The following is a 21416-nucleotide window of genomic DNA, read 5'->3' on the forward strand; positions in this document are numbered from 1 at the left end:
CATTCCAAAATACTGTATGAATTTATAAATCAGAGGAAATTTATCAAACTTGCTTGCTAGTAAATCAGGATACAATTAAATATGGATGTCTTTGCTAACACAGCATTTAAAATCAATTTCAAAATACTGCTCAGTAAGAAATGCCCATCTTAAGGGCTGGAGCTTGATGTCAGAGATTTTAGAGGGAACTTCTGGAAGTCTTTATTTGAGCCTGTGGTGTCTCAAAGAGCAGGGCTCTCCTGTCACCTCCTGTCCCTGCTCTGCCCCTGCTCCAGCACACCCAGCCTGGCCGAGGGGCAGCCCTGGGGGAACCACACAGGCCATAGGAAAGGGGCTTGCTGGGCTTTTTACTGATGGCTCTCCTTCAGCCTTTCCCTGTCTACATGAATAACTTCTGTGAATTACTCAGTGCTGGAGAAATGGACTAGCCCTTAAGTGGACTAGCTGCAGCAGTGGCAGTGCAGCAACACCTCAGAGTAAAATACTCCTTACATTAGAGTGAGCAGGTGGGAGAAAGGGCTTTTTTGGAGGTGTGGAAAGAAAATGAGCATATATGCAAATCCTGGAGTGCTTGGATGAGAAAGTGACATGCAGGTCTACATTTTCATTAAAAAACTATCTTTTTCAAGTAGTTGTCCATTTTTCTGCAAAATGTGGCAAAGAGAAGGTGATGCTGACCCTCTTCACTTTGCCAACTTTGTTTATTTTTCACAAGTACCATGCTTGAGTTTGGTGTTTAGTGAAACAAGGACAAACGTGCCCCAGGCATCCCACAAGATGATTTCTGTGTATCTAGGATGTAAGAAAATGCTAAGTAAAAATAGTAGGAGGCAAAATTAAGTTAGTGACTCATTTTAATTACTGGGAAATCCAGAGTCCTTACCCAAGCAGGCATTTCTTAGAAAATGTGCTGGAGGTGCTCTGGACTTGCAGGCTGCATCTTGCCTGGTAAACTAAACCAGTAAATATTTTGAATGGTCCTGGCACCATTTCAGGTCATGCCACCCAACTTTCCCCAGTTTCTTAGCAGAATAAGAGCAAACAAAGAAAAATTCACTCAACAAACAGTTATATTAATCATTTGGCTGTAGCCACCTGGTTTTAGAGGGTGAGAATTCCTTTTGCTTTATCTGCCCTAACTTCCTGTCCTGGACCACTAAGGTCCAGGCTCCTGCTCCCATGAATCCAGCTCCTGAGTGTTCTGCTCCTGCTTCTGAGCTCCTTTCACCCATCCCTGTGGTGCCACAGGCTGTTTGCCAGCTGAGCGTGGGCTGGTTCTGGATAAGTACAATGGATTGTCTCCCCCTGGTAAATTGATTATGTCCCAGAGCCTGTATGTTATAAAGAAGCCAAAGATAACCACAGCCTTGCCTAATGGGCTGGAGAGTATTTGATTTGCAGTCCCAGGCCATACATCATCTCAAGTGTCCCAATTTCTTTCTGGAATAACTATACTGTCTTCAATGGCTTCCCTCTCCATGTAATGCAGAGGATAATCAGGCCTGTCTTTCCTACACACTTCTAACCTTTTTTTCTGTTTTAGGATTTTTCCTTTTTCTTTTGCAGCATCTCTGTTATTTCAGATTTGACACATTCTTCTATTGTATGTTCTCTGAATGCTCAGCAGCTAACACTGCAATCTGGCTTGCTGATCCTTTCATTTTCCTCCAGAGTGCTGCACTAGAAGGAAAAAAATACATTTTTAAAAGTTTTAACTGGAATGTTTTGGGGTTTTTTTTGCAGGAATATCTTATACCAGGACCTCTGAAAGGGAGAAAAAATAATTTTGTATAAATAAGGAACTGTGGTAGCTGATGTTTGTCAGTTCTTGTAGGGCCATGTTGCCTGTGAGCAGGAACAGGTTGCAGTTTATTCTCTGAAGTCTGTAAGGTATATAAAAGCATTCTTCCTACTGCTTTCTTCTTGGTACATCTGTTCCTCCTGCACACCAGTCTCACAGGGTGGGGAGGGGAAGAGGGACAGGAATGCTGTGTTGCTTCCTTTCTCCTTCTCTGCACGTGCAGGGAAGCTGTGCTGTGCTTGGCCCTGTGGGCAGAGCAGGGCTGTGTCCTGCCCAAACCACCATCATCTCACCTCCAAGGTCTCTGTCCCTCCTGCACTGAGTGTTTGTGCTTCACCTTGGGGAAGGGTTTGAGGCTGCCTGCAGCCACCTGCGGTTTTACTTTGCAAGCCCACACGGACTTGGGTGTGGGACAGATGGACAAAAGTGAGTCTCAAATCCTCTACTTTGCCTGTAGTCATGTAGGGCTGTTGCCAAGTGGAATATTCAGAGTGGACTGATAGTTTTGCTTGTTCTATTGTGATATAAGCTATAAGACAAGTTTGGGTAGAGCAGGCTGGAGCTCTCCTAGGGCTGTGCTGCTCCAGTCTTCTTAAGGGCACAAGTGGGATTTGTCATCCCAAACAGCCTCGTGAGTGTGTGTGACATGTGAGGACAAGGAGATCCATGGAAGGCCTGTGTGCTGAGATACAACAAGTCAGACATTGAGGATGTGATTTGTATTGGCTGGACAAGAGGCCCAATTTCATTTCTCTCAACAGAAAAAGCTCCGGCTCCAGGGGTGGGGGCCTTCTATTCAAGATATTTTCTTTCTCTTGTAATTTCATGCACAACAGAGATCTAAATTTTTTTCTAGTGGTTTAAAGAACTGTAAAAGACAATTTGAGTGATTTAATGCACACCAGCAAGGCGTGATAAAGGACTGAGACAGCTCACCTGACTTCTTTGTTCTGTGGTTTTTTTGCTGTGACATGTTCAAAGCTGTCAGTGTTGCCCCTGTACCTTATTTCAGCATTCCTGCAGCTCTTCTCCTTCCAGTTCAGCTTTGCAGCTTTCAGTTTTTATCACTTGTATTCTCAGCCAAAAACCAAACCGAGACTGAAGAAGGGAGACTGTAAAAGGATGTTCCTAAAAGTTAAATCCCTCAAAGAAACAAAATTAATTTGGAGGATGAGAGACAATAGCTTTCAAATGGGAGAAAATCAAATTTAGTGTAAGTGGCTTATCCCAAGGAGAAAATCCACGAGGTTTTCTCTAGCTTTGTTGACCAGTTTCTGTACCTCTTGCTAAAGACAAATGAGTAATGTTTTATTGATGGTTGTTTGGGATGACTGCATTCTGAACAAGCACAGATTTTGACCAGGGCAATAGTTTTTTTTAATTTTTAATCTTTCATATAGACAAAATCCTGTTGAATTTCAGTGCAGTTTTTATTTTTCTGTTTTCCTGTCTAGCTGACATAGTTGCAGGCTTCTTGATGATTCCAGCATTTTCCTTTTATATAGGATGGCTGTTGTTTTGCAGAACCATGTTCTGGCAGCCACTCAAGAGATCTCAGAAAGGGCTGATCTGCTCTCCAAAGTGAGAACAGCTCAACATTATCCTGATAAAACTCACTTTTGGTATTGGGTTTACATGCTTAGCTTGGCTGATTACAATCACTCATTTTGCCCCATCAAGAGTTGCCTGGCTTGGGGAGCCACGCACTCCCTGCAGGTTGGAGGCTTGTCCTTGGTCCCAGTGACAACAGCAGAGGTGCCTGGTTTGAGGTGGGCTGCACTAGAGCCCTAAGGACCAACACCACCCATTTTGTGGTACTGCTGCTCTCAACACCCCCCTGGTTTTCAGAAGTTTATTGGGGAGAATATTCCCATGGTGGAGACATACTGATCTTCCCCATTGCTTAGAAAAGAACAAGGAAAAGATGAAAAGGTAAAATTTGCTGTGTTGGTGCCTTTCTGACAGCATGGGGAAAAGAAACTTGGATTTTACTTTTTTCAGCTTCTCAACTGGAGTTCATTCTGGCTTTCTGGGCAAGAAAAATGCCTCAAGTGGAGTGATTTGCTGGAAGAGGTTTTGCTGCAGTGGCTCACAGCACAAGGTGCCAGTTGCTGGTTATTTACATCAAATAGAATGAGAAATGTGATAGAGCTGAATGTATTTTTGGAAGCAAAACAATGTACACATATAAATTTATATAGAGAAATTATGTCATACATCTCCCTCTGTACTGTGTGGTAAAAACATGTATAGTAACATGGGAATTTGAGCATGTAAATTCTGTGTATTGTGACCCCCAAGAACAAAATAAAGAACTGCAGTTCCTAGTTATCCTCACTGGAAAGCACCTGGCGTGAAGTTAAAACATACATAAGGGCTGCCTAGCAAGCTGTACCAAATTTCAGCTTCTTTTTGGAGGTCTGAGTCAACCCAATTGCTCTGCAGGCATTGTTAACTAAGAATTCTGTTTGCTTCTTTGAGGGCTTTAGAAGTTAATTAAGGATAAATCAGTGCTCAAGGCTTCTGTGGGTGCTGGTCACTCCATTGCCAAAGGGACAATGCAGAAATGGAGGGAGTGAGGAAAAGGTGGCAAGAATGATTAAGGGCATGGAAAATTCATATGAAGAGAGATTGAAAAGAGAATATTTCTTCTAAAACAGTAACCAGAAATAGTATAGAAAAGAAAAAAAATTATAAAATGAGAAACTGAAGAAAGAGTGAAACTTTTATTCTGTCTTTGGTCACCAGGACAAAGATTTTCAGTTATATTAAGTATGTAAAATAAAAGACTAATAGAAGAAAAGCTGTCAGGAGAATACAACTGCAAGAAGCAACACTTCCTGCAGAATGTTGTTGATGCACACATTGTTAGCAGGAATCTCAGAAACCAAAGGAGCCACATGAAAAAAAAAATCTGTGATGAAATGTTTTAGGAGATGCCTGTAGCTTCATGCCCCAGGTCTTAAAATAATCCAGATATGAGTGTGACCATTAAAGAAATGGACCTACTTAGAACTTGTCCTCCTGTGCTGTTCCCATGGTGTGTTTTGCAGACAAACTGGTGCTTGGGGGAGAGGTCCAAGGGAGAGTAGTGACCCCCTGTGCTCGTAGGGGCTGGGAAAAGAAAATGCAGATCCTCAGTAATGGCCAGGGAAGTCCTTTTATTTGAATGAACACACACATTAACCCCTTGCTGCTGCTGCAGGGTGTTTAGTGGAACTGGTGCCATGGGACAGGTCAGGGACAGTGGAGAGGGCTGCAGGTCTCTTCTGGCCAGGCACTCTCAGGGCACAGCCCTGATCCAGCTGTACACAGCTGTACAGAGAGACACGGCAGAGCCCAAGAAAAATTGTGCATTTTGCTACTGTTGCTGTCTTCTCCAAAATATGAAGTCTCTCTGTATCTCTGACCATCAGTACCAACTATTAAATCCCTGTTAGTTTGTCCATTTTCTATGACACCAATACAGCGAAAGTGTCAAAGTATTGACCATTTTTTAATCCTTGAAGACTTTTGTGATGTGTGATAGAAAAAATGTCTGTACTCAGAGACATGAGGAAACTCACACATGCTATTTGTTCCCACAGTTTAATAGGGTTTCTCTGTGTTACCAAAGATTGGGCTCTTAATAACCTCCTGTGACTTAGTAGCAACTTTGTTCTTTGTAGATCCTTTTTTAACACTTGTGCTCTAAATTTGCATTTGGTCTTCCCAGCAGAGCTGATGAGGGATTTAATTTTTTTTTCAGTGGAGAGTGGGTGAAAAGCAGTGAGTTTAGTTTTCAAATCAGGAAGGGGGGTAATGGCTGGCGATTTTGACTGTCATGGTAGATGACGTTTTAAAAAAGTTTGTCACTGATGGCTATCTTTGGTAAATACTTCCTTTATCCTTGCATCACCTCTGGTGTATATCTCCCTTCTGTGGAGAGAAAAAGAAAGCATTTGGGGGTTTTAGAAGTTTTAGGATTTCTTTTCCCATTTCTCTGACTGCTTTTAGAAACTCTGTTACCATGAATGCAGTTACACAGATTTAGGGAGAAGCAGTACTAGTCTTTGCAGTGGGGTAGAATAACATTTTTAGACATAAACTAGTGGCTATTTTGTTTCTCTCCAGGCTGGAAGTGCTCACCGAGTCCTACTGGCTGCTGGGAATTCTTATTTCTAGCAGAAATGATCTTCCATTTTCAGTCCTGCAGGGCAATAAAATAGTGGACTACACAGCCTTAATGTATAGCTTTCCTGAGAAACTACAGCTGTCTTGGGACTACATTTTTTGCCTGCTTTGGGCCCCAGGCAACTATAAATGCTGGGAGTGAAAAAGGAAACATTTGTGGCAGTTATCTTTAAGAGCACTGGCATCTGCTGGAAGCTGGTCAGGCTTTGGATGGGTTAGACAAAGTCAAAATACACGATGGATTTACACGTGGTTCTGAGTGGCCTTTCAGGTTAATTCACTTGTTGCTATGGTTTATTTGTAACCCATACTGTGCTCTGTGGCTCTCACTGTGCTAGTGGGGAATTTTCTGTGCCAATTCATATTAAGGAGCAGCTGTGCCCTCATGAGAATGTATTAGAGTTAGTTAAGATGAGCAAAACATGGCAAAGGTGAGGTTTGTTTTACAGGTTATTTTTTTATCTCTCTGGTTACTCCTTTAAGAAATCTTTCCTCTTCCAGCTTCATACTTGCCATATACTCATATAATTTTAAAACATTACATGCAGGCACACTGAAATGTGGGAAATGCAATTTAGAAAGCAGCACTGGTTGAAACCACTTTTTTTGTGGCAGGTAGGTCAATGTGATATACCATCCAGAATGTGATATACCATAGTCAATGTGATATACCATACTTTCAGAATTGCAACTGTCTGAACTGCAAGGCCAGTAAAACTCTGACAACCTGAGGAAAAAAAAATGGGTACTTTTACACCAGTAGATCTCAGATGACTTCAGGTACACAGTTTGCAGACATATCCTATTTGGAACAGACACTGATTTCCTTGGAGTCATCCAGGAAATTTTAAATTCTTTAAATTCTTTGGGAAGCTACCATGATGTCATCATGCAGAGAAGATACTCTTCCAAATCAGTCTAAAGAATCACAGTCTTTCTTTGTGTATCTCCTGTTTGTGAAGACCAGGGTGCTGGAGTCCTGTTTAGTCAGCATCTGTTTCACAAAACTTTTGGAAATAAAGGCTCTAAACTGTCATACTCATGCAGTCCCAGTCATTGGTCTTTTGTGTTTTTGTATAGGAAAACATTCCCCAGCCAAGTAACCTAAACATGGTCTTCAAATTTTACTGGCCCTCTGGGAAGCAGTATTATCCCCAAAGATAACTGTGATTTCCTGGCATGGATTGCAGGGCAATATTATCATTATTTCAGAGAAATATCATTAGACCTATGCTGTCATGTCTTCCTTGGCAATGTGAGCCATGTAGGAGATATCTGCTTCCTTCAGGAGCTTCTGGACTATTCAGATTGCTTCGTCGTTGATGAGAGGTTGCTGAAAGAATGAAAGTAAAGCTGTTTTCTCAAGCTGTATTGCATAGACAGGATCTTTGGTTCTGTGCAATTTTCATGTCTGTTGGACACTTGGAGATGTGTACAAGACCATGATGGCTGTTCATTCATTTTGGTAGGAGAAGACTGTGCAAATATTTGAATTTAAATAAAGGGAATAAAACAAAGAAATCAAAGAACTTTTTTTTAAAAAAGGAAAAGTCATTTTTCATTTAAAGTTACCCATGTTGTCTTTGCCTTTCCCTTTCTTCATGGCCTTGACTTTTTTGGGGAAAGGGGAACCATAATGGCATGAGTCATCACCAGGAAACACACTAAAATAATTGAAATTTTAAGTTTCACAGGCCACAATCAAAAGGAGGTTTTGTTAGGAGAATGATTCTCAACTCTGTATTTGGCTGTGATGATCTCAAAAAGAAACAGCATCCCTGGGTTTTACATCATTTAAAAATCAAGCAAAGTAATCCCCCCCTGTCCCAAGGTTCAGAGTTATATTCAGATATACAGAGTGTGGTACAAGAGGGCAGATAGTGAACTGAACTGGACACATGAAGGCTGCATTGATAGTCAAATTTATTTTGCTTTCTTCTTTTTTCTTTCTTTTTTTTTTGTTTCTCTTCCTCCCAAGATCTATCGCATACAAGTCTAGATAAAAACAACTTGTCCAGAGTATGGATGTGTAATGGTATGTTTGATGCTGTGTCTTTCAAAATATTACTCTCAATCATTTTTTCAGTATATTCCTTTATTCCTTTTCTGAAGGGACACAGATATCAGATATAGTTGCCTTTTCTGAGAAGGATAGAAAATATGCATGCAAATATTCCATGTACATAAACAGTTCTTTTATTCCTGGACAAAAGTATGTTAAAATCAAGCTAAAGCTTGAAAGTATGTTTCAATAACTCAGAAATAAATGGTAATAAAGCTGTAATTATCCCCAAAGCTACAAATAGAGTAAATAACTTAAAGTCAAATTTATAACACCTGAAAGCTTATCAGGTATGCAAAAGCAAAACAAAGGCAGCCAAATTACTTTAGCTCCACCCTGTAGTAACACTAAGCAAATTTAGTTAGAGAAAAATGATGTTTATAGTCCTAGATACATTTGTTTAAAAAAAGAGCTTATCTTCTTTTTTCATTTTTTAAATCTTATTGTGTTATGACTGTATCCATTGCAGAACAGTAAAATCCAGGCTGTATGTGCAGACCTCAGCTCATCCTGTGAATTATACCTCTTGAAAAGGAGAATGAGACTTCCGTTGAATTAAATGTATTAAAGCTGAGGGGGGAGAAAAAAAAGGCATTTTAAAGGTCTTATTCATCCATACCTAGCATATAGATTACATATACTCTTAATCTGCATTATACATTTTATTAAAAGGTGTAGTCTTGAATAATTTAGAATTAAGTGTCAGCATTTTAATTTAAAATATCTGCGAAATATGTTCGTTTCACATATAAAATTAACACAGTGTTCTTGTGATCATGCCTGCTTAAGCAGATTTGTTTCTTGATTGATAGAATATTAGGCAGGTCAGGTTGGAAGGGCTTGCTGTACACTCAGCTATCACTTCTAATAAACAGTAATTTCTCTGTTTAGTGTCTCTGCATTTTCTCAATAATTATCCATGGAAAGCTTTAGTCTCTCTTATATTTTGCTAATTCTAGAATAATTTTGCCACACTTGTTTCTGGACTAACTCAAGTGGTTTCTATTTTAATTTGCTAAACAAAAAATTCTTTAAAGTGTGGAAATGTTAGTCCTATTTCCTGGACCTAATTTTTGGTTTTGTGCAAATTTTGGGATCACTTAAAAAATCTATTATTTTCATTAATATATAGTTATGAAATTATGTTTCTTTTTCTAAATAAACTGAAAACCTCAGATCCTAGATCTCCTGTTAGTCAGATCTGAGGTGACAGTGGCTGGGAAAGAGCAGTGTTTTAGATACAAAGCTATTTTCGTTTGCTTTGGAGTGAACATTTGTCATGCACCTGGTACCAGCTAGAAGAGAATGATTCATGTGCCATCATCACTGGCTGGACTTGGAATACCTGAAGGTATTGCTTAGAGAATTTGCCTTAAGTATTTGCAGCATCCTCTCAGGAGGCAGCTTTGAGCTGGAATGGTTCATGTTTAATGACTGCAGAGCTGAGGTGAGCGCTGGCCATGTTTTAGCTGGGATGCTCCAGTCAGCTCTCTTGCCTGTACTGTCACCTGAGGTTCTCAAATTCCATTTTTGCAATTAAAACAAGGGGAAAAAAATCAATATTACCCATTAGCCTCAGTTACATCTGGTTTTAGTTCTCTGGTTACCTGTACTCATACCTATCCTTACCAGGGCATATACATGTATTTCTCTCTAAAACCAAACATTTCAGTAAACTGGGTAGCTTCAATGGATTTTCTAATTTCCTTAAGTGGATCTCCAGTAGATGACAGATAAAAATTTCTCTGAGCTCTCTTTTGCTGCCTTGCCCTTCTGTGCCACCAATGGCTGCTGTGCATCACAAAGGCACGTGGCAGAAGTCCCAGCTCCTGTCACTGGCTGGTGACATGGCCTAACACTTCTGCTGGTAGGCAAGCCACATCTCCAAACCAGCCTGGAAGGATGTCTGTGAGCTCCATTTCTGAACAGACTTGATGCCTTCTTGTTTGAGAGTTAGAGTTTCTTACCTTTTCAGGTTCAGAGACCCACCTAACTAGACATGGTGGGAAGACTGGCTCTCAATTTTGTCAGTTAAGGAGGTGCAGCAAGTCTCTTAATGCCCTTCTTTAAATGTGGGTAAGCTACATTTATGCTGCAGAGTGGTTCATCCACAAGTGGAGTGTATAGATTCAAAAATCTAGTTGTATCTAGTTGCACTTCATGCTTCTCCCTGTCTCTGTGTGGACAGCCAAGTATTAGGAATATTTTAGAACCTCATTGTGAAGAGGACTGGGGGTTTGCAAGAATACTGTTTATGGTTTGTTTAAGGTTATCAATTGTGTGTCAAATAAAAAGCTCACTGCAGATGATCATGGTGCAGTACTTTGAACTCATTTAACTCAACATTATTTACAGAATATTTATCTTGGTTATGGCAGTTTTTGTCATGCAGCAATATTACTTCTCCATTATATACTGCATGTGACCGCCATATAAGTTTGATAATAAATGTTGGGAAATAAAAAACAGAGTAAGTGCCTCAGTATGATAGCAATTCCCATGTATGGGAAATAATGTCATAAACTTCAAATTACCTTTTAAATAAATGTTTATGTCCAACCCATCCATTAGATCATAGCCTGAAGGTCAGGAGGATCGTTTCTTCATCTTTCACTGTATGCATTATGGTTGCTTTTTTAGGTGTAAATGATGTTTTTAAATGAAGAATGGCACTCAAACTATACACAAACAATGGCTAGACATTACTGAGTCTCAGCATGGCAGAAATAGCCTCAGCCACTCTGCTAAATATAGAAATGCAGCAGTAAATTGAATTCATTCTTAGAAAATATTTTTAATGGCTGAGACAATACAGAAATACAGTTTGTGTCATTCTCACAGTACGAAGCTTTGACATTTTAGTCAAGTTTGAATTCTAGTTGTGGTTTGGTAAATGGCTGATTTGCAAAATGCTTGTGAGAGTAAATATTTTGGAGAGGAAGGCAGAGCATACCTGAGCATGCAGAGAAGTGCACAGGTAACAGATATTGTACTTATGAGGGTCTGAACCATCCAGGGCTTTATGCACTTGGGAAGAGATACCATCTCAGTAAGTGCCAGGGGACGGTGTGAAACACCCAACACTGGGAGACCCTATTATTCCCAATGCCTTTTGTAGGAGGGGAACACTGATGACCCCTCTCAAGGCCAAATTCCACATAAAGACATTTCCCTGCTTTCAGCCGGATGTCCCTCGTCCGTATGTCCTGGAGGAATCCATATGGCTCCCCAAAACACGCCGTGCATCAAAGCTTTTACATGTGCTGGTGGTCTTGGACATGTTATCCCTGCAGTGCCAGGCTAGAAACCCAAGTGGGAGCTGGAATGGCTGGGCTAGCAGAGAGGTGCCTTTGGAGAAGCAGAAGCTGTAGCTGTGCTGAGGTGGCTGATGTGTGTGCGGGGATGGGGCAGGTTCCTCAGCCAGGGCTGGGCTGGCTGGGAGCAGGGGAAGGAAGAGCTGTCGAGGGCTGTCAGACTGATCTGGAAATAAATTCAACCCAAAAACTTCTGTTTACAGGCAGGGGAAAACCCATTGTCATGGAGATTTAAAACTCCAATCAAGAAATTCAGGAGTATTTTTGCTTCGGCTATGATTTGACCTTCCTGTTTACATTAAACATTTTTTACAGCAGAGTGCAGTGACGTGGTTGCTTTGTTTGAGGTGTTTGACAGTAACAGCAGTTCTGGGAGTTATTGTTTCGGTTCTATATATGTCAGGAAAGAAATACAGTAATATTTGAGATAAGGTGCATTTTTTTTTAACACATTTAAATTTGTTATGATTCTCAACTTCACCTTCTTCCACGAGGACCATGAACATGTTAAACTTCATTTTAAAACAACATTTCTTAATAACATATTAAATACTTTATTGTCCAAAAAGGTCTTTTGGTTAGAGGTTAATCTCTTCCAGAACCAATTGTCTATAATATTGTTTCTTTTGTCATTATAATTCATGTAAAAATGGTACATTAATTTCTTAGAGATCGCTTGATCTCAGTTCTTTTTTGTTAACAGAGGTCTATAATCCTTTCCACAGCAACCACTTGTAAAAGCAGAGGATTATGACTTGAGGCAGGATATGAACAGCAGGAACAGATCAACTTAAAAACAAAGATCCTGTTTGAGTACAAATGCTATTGTTAGCACAGAGTTGGGGTGAGTCAAGTGGCAGGATGTCTGTTAGAATATAATAAATTCATATCAACGCCACATGGCATGCTAGCCAGAAGACAGATCCTTCTAGCAGTTGTGTGATAGATTTCTTATTTTCATACCTATACTTATTATACTTTTGCTTAGTCCAATAAACCATTCCCTCTAGGAATGGCTGATGTCTAAACATCTGAGCAGCTTTTTGGTTTTTTGTAGATTTATTTTTCTGTCTAAAAAGCTTCCGCTCTGTTATACTTTTTCCCAAAATCTGCTAAAAGCAGGGATTTGAAATTACACTACTGCAGGGTCATTCTGAGGTTAGTAATAGACATTGAGGACTATTGCTGTCCTTTCTTATAAAGTGTGTGATCCTCCAGAGAAAAGGAGAAAAAGAGGTTTTTTCTTTGTTCCTATGTTTAAAAATAACAGGTACAATGACATTTTTTCCTTTATTAAAAAGTCTTGGGTTTAATACTGATAGTTTAACTGACCTATCTAACAGCAATATATATGACTCAATTCAACATATTTTTGAAGTTTAATTTATTTTTCTAATATTTTTCATGTTAAGGTTAGTAGGAAGCTACAAAGGTACCCACTGACAGAATACATACTACTCTGACAGAATACATACTACTCAAGTGTGGAAAACCCCTACTTTTGGTAAAAAATTAGAAAAACTCTTTCATGGCCTAGACAAAATCAAAAAATGTACAAAAATGCAGTGATGGAGTCAGGTAGCAGTTTCACTTGTGGCAGTCTTCTGTACAGTTATGCCAACAACTGACACCACATAGAATTAATAATCTTTGCTTCCCAAGTTTCTGTTGACTGTATTTTTGTAAAAGACAGTGAAATACCTTCTGTCTATAAATGATACAAATTTTATCTCAGTGTGTCTTAATTTGTACATGCATACATACACGTATGTATCTATGTATATACGTACTGTATTAAATCCTATCAAATAATAAAAGTCCACATAAGAATCTCTCTAATGACAAATAAGACAGAGGTTTTGTTAGAAAAGAATATTTGAATGAGGTCTTTAATCATTGTCATATGGTGACAGGAGGAGACTCTACGATGGTTTCAGGGAGTTTGTTTGAATGCTTGCTGCTGCATGGATTCGGATCCCCCTTCAGTGTCCTAGAGTTTGCAAGGTTAAAAAAAGCCCCAGACATAGTCTTGAGTTATATTTCAAACTCCTGTCTGAAAAGAAGATTTTATTGCAGTTGATAAATAATGGTTTTCAGATCATCCTACTGATGGTACTTGGGCTGCAACTAAATTATCAATGAATAAGAAAACAGAAGCCATGGCATTCCAATGGTATGAATTTTTCAGCCTGTATTATTTTGTTAGCCTGAGGCAAAAGATTGTGCTCTTAGTACTCATCTGTGCAGAATGAGTAATCTGAGACAAATGTGTACCCACACTGTGTGTGCAATTTGGCCACATCCTATAGACTTGCCACACAGCCAAGGACCCCTCATGGACAACAGTCATATGTTAAAAATGATCATTTTATTGCAGTATCTGTGATCTCACCCCCACAGCTGATTCTAACAGCATTACAACATGAGAGTGTGACTGTGGGTCTGCTCATGCTATAAGAATCAGAATTTTATACTATCAGGAGTTGGTTTTACCAGCAGGATTTTCTCTTACCTAGCCAGAATTCTGTATATTTGCACGAATTCTATGCATGAGAGCAACTGAAAATACGTATTCCCAGTGCTATCTATTTTGGTGTTTCAACATGACTTGCATTAGTGTGTGTGATAGCTTGAATTTTCTTTCTTTGCCAAAGCTGCTTAAACAATACAATGACAGATTTCTGCTTTTATTCTTCGTTAATGTCATTCTTCATCCTCTCTGCCCCACATCAGGGAGGAAGTGTTGCGAGTTTGCTATTTTAATGAAGAGAAATGAGGCATCTATCAACGAGGATTTACATTGGAGAGCACATCAATTCAGTTGCCTTGAGCTTGCTGAGTTTGCATATCCAGGACCAAGCAGTGCTCTCAATTACTCCCGTGCAACCCCATTAACTTCAGGAGGTTGTGTGGTTCAAAAGTGGCTTTGCAGAATGTGGGGGAGAAAAAAATATGTATCTGCTAGAGGAGTCAAGCTCCAAAATATGATTTTTAGTTATCTATACGGAGATGTGCATGCAGTCATAATTGCACTTTTGAAAGGTTAGGGTAGTCATCGTGTAGTAATTTCATTGAGCATCCCTTTGCAGCTGTGCTTAGCAGAACAGACAGCCACCCAAAAATTACTGCAGTGAGGGGGAAAACACTTCCAGCCCTGGAAACATACTGTAAATCATATGTCTTTAGTAGACTCTATCCTGTAATTACTCCTAACTGTGGGTTGTTTCCTCCTCTCTCTGTCTCTCTCTCTAGGAGCTATGCCGGCAACGCATGGCAGTGAAGAGCTCTGACCGCCCGGAGCCCCTGCACTCCTCCCGCATCAACAGCGTCTCCTCCCAGTTCAGCGATGGGCCCATCCCCAGCCCCTCAGCCCGCAGCAGCACCTCGTCCTGGTGTGAGGAGCCAGTCCAGTCCAACATGGACATCTCCACCGGTCACATGATCCTGGTAAGGCACTTCTGTCTTCGTGGCGTGAGAAATTGCGACAGAATTTTAGGCAGCAGCTCAGGTTTTGGAAAGAGAGAGCTTTAAATGACAGGGAAGATGTGTTTTCACAGGTGGAAAATATTCCTGAGCTTTATTGTTAATCTTAACTTTGTGTATTTAAAACAGGCAATTTTATTTCCTTTTTTTTTTCCTTATATCTTTGTTTTTCTTCTCTTGGGAACATTCATTTAACGTGAACATATGAATTGTTTGCATGCTTGCTTTTAAGAAAAAAAAGCCCTGTGGTGTCCTCTTGTCCTATTATGTTTAGCTCAGCTTGGACAACTGAAGAAAGCTGCCAAATTTCTGATCAGCTGACTGCTTTTTCTCATGTGTCTCCAGTGTGTGGAGGTATCTGAGCTGAGAAGGCAACAGAAGATGAGTGATATGGAGCAATTTATTTCTGTCACCTTAGAAAAGGGATCTGAATTTTGAGCTTTGCCTGGCTTTTTTTTGTTTTGTCCTTGGATGAATTTCTTCCAAGCTGGATTTCTCATGTTTGAAATGATCCAAATACATTCTATTGATGGAGTCTATGTTGGAAATCTTGGGTTACTTCCAAGCACAGCTTGAGACCAGTATCAGTGTAGAAGATGGACACATGAAGAGTTTTTTGTGTGTAAGAGTCAGGGTCCAGTGGTTGGGACTGGTGGAGCTTGTTTCTGTCCTGCTGGGAGAGCTGTAGAGTAATCCTCTATTTTTTGTGCCTTATTTTCATCGTTCTTTAAATATTTAGTGTCTCTCTAGAGTGCATTGGCATTAGCTGAGTAGAAGTTAGGTTGTGGTGAAGAATTTGACCAAAAGTTGTGTTATTTTGCTTGTATATTTGACTTCTGTTTCTACCTAAAGTAAGCATCCTTTCCAGTTGATAATTTGCCATGTTTTTGGAAACTTCTCTCCATCATGCCATACTTTTGGGTCATAATTTTAAAACTTCTTTCTTTTTTTGGACTTATATTTGAAGGTACTATCTTCTGAGATATTTTTCAAGTTCTTACAAGCCAACCTCACATAATGGTGAAAGGAATAAAGGCAGGCAAAACCCAAAAACCAAATTTGACCTCAGCCAAGTTACTGACCTTCTTCAGCCTTGATCAAGTCATCTATAAAGCTGAGCAAAAGTAGGGTAGGATTTTAAACCAGATGCTTCCTTGGAGTTTATGATCCTGGGTAAATACATCACTGCCACTCCCCTCCAAAAGTAATTAATTAATTATTATGTTAATATCTGGTAGACAAGTGCAGTTTGAAAGGGTTGTTCCCATGACAGAAAACCATTTGTTACAGTTTTTACTGTTCCACTATTGCCTAACCATAATTAAAATTCACTTGATTTCCTTTCAGAGTTAAGTAAAATACTTGGGGGCTGGTGGGGGGAGGATTGGGAACCCCAGACATTTCCAGTTGCCCAATCTCAAAATAAATACAAATTCTGAGGCAAAAAAGGTTCAAAAAGATCTGGGCAATGTATTTGTATGGCTATAGGAGCAAGATTTCCTATGTAGATGGAAATATTAATGTAACATTTGCAAGCAGTTTCAACTACTTCAAATTGAGCAAAATTGTTTTCAGTGATAATGTTGGGAAACATAAAAAATCATCTCAAAATCATTCTTAAAGGAGAGAAAGTTGCTATGGGGTACCACTTATTCTGGCTCTGCAAATTTCTGCAAAATTGTCTTCATATGGCAGTAAATAAACTTTAAAAAATAATCAGATTGGTCAAGATCACTGTTATGGTGTTCAGTGTCCATAATTCAGTCAATCCTGTTTAACCCTGGATGAACTCATACATGTGTTAACTATCTAACAGCAGATGTTATATCTTAGATGGTGAGGGTTCAAAGAAGGGTAAAGAAATGCTGTAGGGTTTTGAGAGTGCAAACCACACAGAGAGAGGAAAAACAGTTAATTTGTTAAGTCTAACCTGAACAAACAAAAATCAGAGATTCAGGGGAGCCTGCCTATGTGCTGTGACATCCAAGATGGGGAAAAATTGTTCTTAATGGACTCAGATGATACAATTAGGAAGAAAATATGTGTTAGCACCGAAATATGCATTTAGCTTTGCTATCAGGGCAAGCCTAATAGGAGGGTCAGGCAGACAGTGGGATGTTTACTTAAGGAAGCAGTTAAACCATAAATACAAGATTTGCTGAAGGCGAAGCTGGGTTCGGTGTACATGGAAGGATCAGCATCTCTCAGCTGCAGCACAGAAGCAGATGATTTGGTTTGATCAGAAATGCTCATGTTTTGTGTCACTGTGGGTCACAATGAAACCAGAGAGCTGACCCAGTTTATGTTCTGCTCAAAAATAAATGCACATCTCTGTAATGCCTTGTTTACCTGAATTTCTCTCCTTCTGGGGATGCTGTGGCTTGTTGGACCTCAGCAACAGAAGCAGCTCACCAGAGGTGAACTCTTCCTCCCTTTGCCTTGCAGATACAAGTGGAGGAGAGTGAGAAGATGGTCTGCAACTTTTATACCATTCAATAAAAGATATTTTTCAGTTCTTCTAATTTTCCTCTGCCACAATCCTCTTCCTTTTGAATTTTTTAGATATTTTCCTTGAAAAATATCTCAGTGCCCAAAAAAGCCATGACAAATATTAGCAAGGGGCCTAGTAAGAATGGCAAATACCCTCTGCTTTGCAGGGTAAATGCACTTATAAGTCTGCAAATGTGTTTTTGAGCTCCACAATGTGCAGTTAAGGGGTAGTTAGCTGAGCTAAGGCTCCTCAGTCCTTATTGCTTATAGGTGCCAGGATCTCCCTAGAGGAAATAAAACAATGGATTACTGTGTAAAGTGGCAGCAGGAAATAATTTCTTTTGATTCATAAACAGAATAAAACTTTAATGAAAATAGCTTAGAAGTGTGTGACTGCTGAATGACTCCGTGTAATCTTATTCAGAGGTAGCATTGGTCAGAAATGTTTCTGTAAAGCTGTTGAATTTGCTGGAAAATGCTATCAGTCATACCTGCAGTCATATCTAAGTCATCTCAGCTTAGGGTTTGTTGGAGCTTGGGTTGGCCACAGGTACTGTTTTCTTGGAGGACTTTCCACTTGTTAGCCCATTGTTTAGAGTGCTCAAGGTGTGCAGAAACCAGGGGTCTTCCAAGCCCTGTGGCTGTGGGGCAATCTCCTCACTTAGACTGAAACCAGCCTTCAAGGGGAAAAATCCTGCATTTCTGCCTGTGCAGCCAGGCAATGCCTCTGCACTGCTGCCAGCAGCATGAGGTGGTTTGAGCTGTTGGCAGGAGGGAGGGCTCAGGAGGCCCAGAAGGACAGTGATAACAACATTCAGAGGGTTTTTTTTTTTCCTTTTCACTGTTCTTTTTCATCACATTTCTAACAGGATGGTGGCGCATATGGCACATTTTGATTCTGTCTTTCTAAAAAATCCAAGCGTTTTGGGAAGTGTAATTAGGGGAGCATGTTTAATGCAGTTATGTTTGTGGCACTGACAGGCTGATTTCAGCATGAGCAACAGCTCAGGATGTGTACCCTCCTTTGGTCACCACTGGTTTTGCAAGAAAGTATCATTCAGAAGGTCACAACCAGGGAAAGAATAGGAGCTTAAATTTCCACCCACTTTATTCTCATGTGTATGTCTATATTGCAGCTGACAAGAGAAGTTCTAATAAAGGACAACAATCCCTTTTGCAGTCCAGCAAGAAAACCAGAGGGGGTTTAAAAGTGATCAGGAGAGATTTAGTCTCCCTAACTTGGGCTCCTATATTTTAGGCATTTAATGAAGTGTTGGTGTTGACTTGAGTCCATAAATTCCCCTTCTAGTTGATGAAGTGAGTAGGTGGATCTGAAGGTCTCCAGAGAATTAGGAGACCTTGATGTTTGCAGCTTAAATGAAAGAATCTCTTTTGTTTGTGCTATGGCACAAGCTCAGCACCAAGGTGGATTGGATCCTACACCTGCTTCATGTATTACCATGCTTTTTTGGTTAAAACAATTATGAGGTTTTAAATGAAGAAGAACTGCAAGTACTGCAAGAAGAGAATGGATGCTTTTGGTGATAACATTATGAGGTTGTTATCTGAATACTGTATAAGAGAGGGTACTTGCAGAAGCAGAAGTGATTTTCTGTGTTTTGCAGGATTTTCTGTGTTGTGCAGGTTTTTTCCTTGTAAAGACAGATGTGCAAAATTTGGAGCATTATACATCAATTAGAATTTCAGAAAGTGTGAATTTACAAAAGGTCTTTTTCAGAATTTTTTGTAAGCTGAAGTCTTAGGCGTCTTCTCCCAGAGGGTTTGAAAGTGCTTTATGTATTGGAAATAATAATAATATGTAACTGTTTGGGATGATGTACTTTTCAGAAGGAGAAGCAAGTTTCATACTTGGGCTGAATGAGGTGATGGGAACAGATGAACTAGAGCCTGAAATCTGTGGCCTTTTATCTAAGAGATATAGGTCTGCTTAATCCCCTTGTCTTTGGCAATATGCCTGTAAAACCAGGAGGACATTCACCACAGAAAAGTGAAGGATGGGCTCATGTGAGAACTTTCTGTCAAAGTCCTGGGACAGGTTGTGTCACAGAAGGTGACACAACCTTAGTTGGGGACGTGGGGTCTGGTGCTGCTAAAATGGGCAAATCCCAGGTGCTGCATTTTGCATCCACTTAATTTTGATGCTGAATCCCTGGCAGGATTGCTGTAGGACTGGGAAGGATAACAGGGAGACAATAGTTTCCAAGATTGAACCTGGGGGTTTTTGATGATATTGGTATCCTGTACTCTCAAATAGGAACTATTTGATGGTTTCTTAGCAATTTCCCCCTCACTCTCATTTTTTGAAGTGAATTCTTTTTTAGATAAGCTCTATGGGGTAGCAGCTATAGAATTTTTTAATTGAATATAGAAGAGTGTAGAACTGTGTGACTGAAGACACATTGCAACAAGAAAACATATTTGCTAGATCCTGTACTACATCTTGCTGAAATTCCTTCATTTTATCCCTAAAGCTGCAATAAAATTGGGAGCAAAAGGCATCTAAACACACTTCTCTAAATGAAGAGAGAAGCTCCAGCATGTAAGGACAAATAGCACTGAGCCAGAAGCAGGTGTACTTTCCACCTTGACCTTAATCCATATACATACTGAGCATCTCCTGAGTGGAGCAGCATGCAGTGCACTGCCTGGGGACACAGATGCTGCAGAGGTGATTAATGCTGGCAGGGACAAAGGTGAGGAGTGCAGGTATGGAAAACAAGGTCTTTGTCACAATCATTTGTTTGATTATTAAATGGATTCTAATATATTTTTTTTCCCACCATCTCCTTCTACCAGCATTAATAACTCTTCATGTATCTCAAAAATATAAATATCCTGTTTAAAAAAAGCTTGCCACTGAGAAAATGAAGAAAAGAATCCTCCCTCACATGGGAAGGGAAAAAAAGTCGGTGGCAAAGTTAAGCTAAAAGCATAAACTCCTTACAGATGTGCTAAGTGGATCTAAATCCCAACTTATCTTTCAGCTGTGCCAGTATAAATAGTTGTAGAAGTCTCACAAAATTAAGTCCCAAGAAAGCTTTGGCCCTAAAGGCCATTTCATCAACAACAGTTGGACAGGAGGAGTCACAAGGGAAAGGGCTGTTATAAATTGTGTTACTCAGTGACAGGACAGCCAATATCCCAAAAAGACATAAACACTGTGGATGGGAAAATCTTCACCCATCTCTCCCTGAGTTGTCATGCTTTTAGGGACAAGCAGAGCTGGCTGCCTCCTGAAAGATCTTCTGCTGATGTAGTGTTTATCCCTTCATTTTACATCCTTTTTTTTCCCCTCTCTAAATGTTTAAGTTGTTTTGAAACATTTGCCTGTGTTTGTTTAAAGCTGGGACTTGAGATACAGGAGCAAAGAAAAGCTGCAAAGTGAAAAAAAATGTCATGGCATATGGAAACAGCTCTACTAATAGAGCCATAAATCTAATAAATGGATCTATGTACTACATAGATTATATCAATAAAACTCAGAAAAAATATTCATGAACACATTACCCTTTGATTCTTCCATTTTATTTGTTTCATAATAAGTTGCTCCCCATTTTCTATATTAATTTTGTTGAATGGGCCTTAGGAAATAATGACAATTGCAGAGTCAGTATTAAATTGAGAAAAACATTCCTCTTGAACATGGTGTGAAATTGATTTCAAAACCTTTTTTCCCCTAAATTCTTCCATGCCAGTTGTTTTCCCCTAATGTATTCATTATTAGAAATAACTCACCAAATTTCTGTGACTACATCTTACTCTGTCATTTGACTGTGAAGTTTTATTCCAGCTTTGTTTAAGCTGCTTTGGTTGAACACTTTTATCCAACTTACATCATTCCCTAAGGCTTTTAGTAGAAAGATGAAGAAAACATTTCCCTTAATATTCTAGATTACTGATTTTAAAAGTGTTACATTGGGAGAAATATGTGGCACAAAACTAGGTTATGCAAATGTGTGCACCAAATAAAAAGAAAGGATCATTTTCTTGGCTGAAACAAATCTTGGTGGCTATCTGGACTTTTTTCTGTTTCACCCAGATTTCTTGCATTTCAAGAGGACATCCAGGTAAT

At 39.6% G+C, this 21416-nt stretch overlaps 1 protein-coding gene across 1 annotated transcript in view; it reads left to right on the forward strand.

The window, feature by feature from the left end:
- Positions 1–21416, forward strand: part of PTPRN2 (protein tyrosine phosphatase receptor type N2) — a gene marked incomplete at both ends in the record, with an annotated part of 628010 nt that overhangs the window by 532106 nt on the left and 74488 nt on the right. Inside the window, one exon of the mRNA XM_084216229.1 lies at positions 14603–14797. Coding sequence (XP_084072355.1) covers positions 14603–14797 — 195 coding nt within the window. The remainder of the gene's footprint in view (positions 1–14602; positions 14798–21416) is intronic.

The sequence above is a fragment of the Fringilla coelebs genome, assembly GCF_963513975.1.
Source record: "Fringilla coelebs genome assembly, chromosome: 1".
NCBI classification, from domain to species: Eukaryota; Metazoa; Chordata; class Aves; order Passeriformes; family Fringillidae; genus Fringilla; species Fringilla coelebs.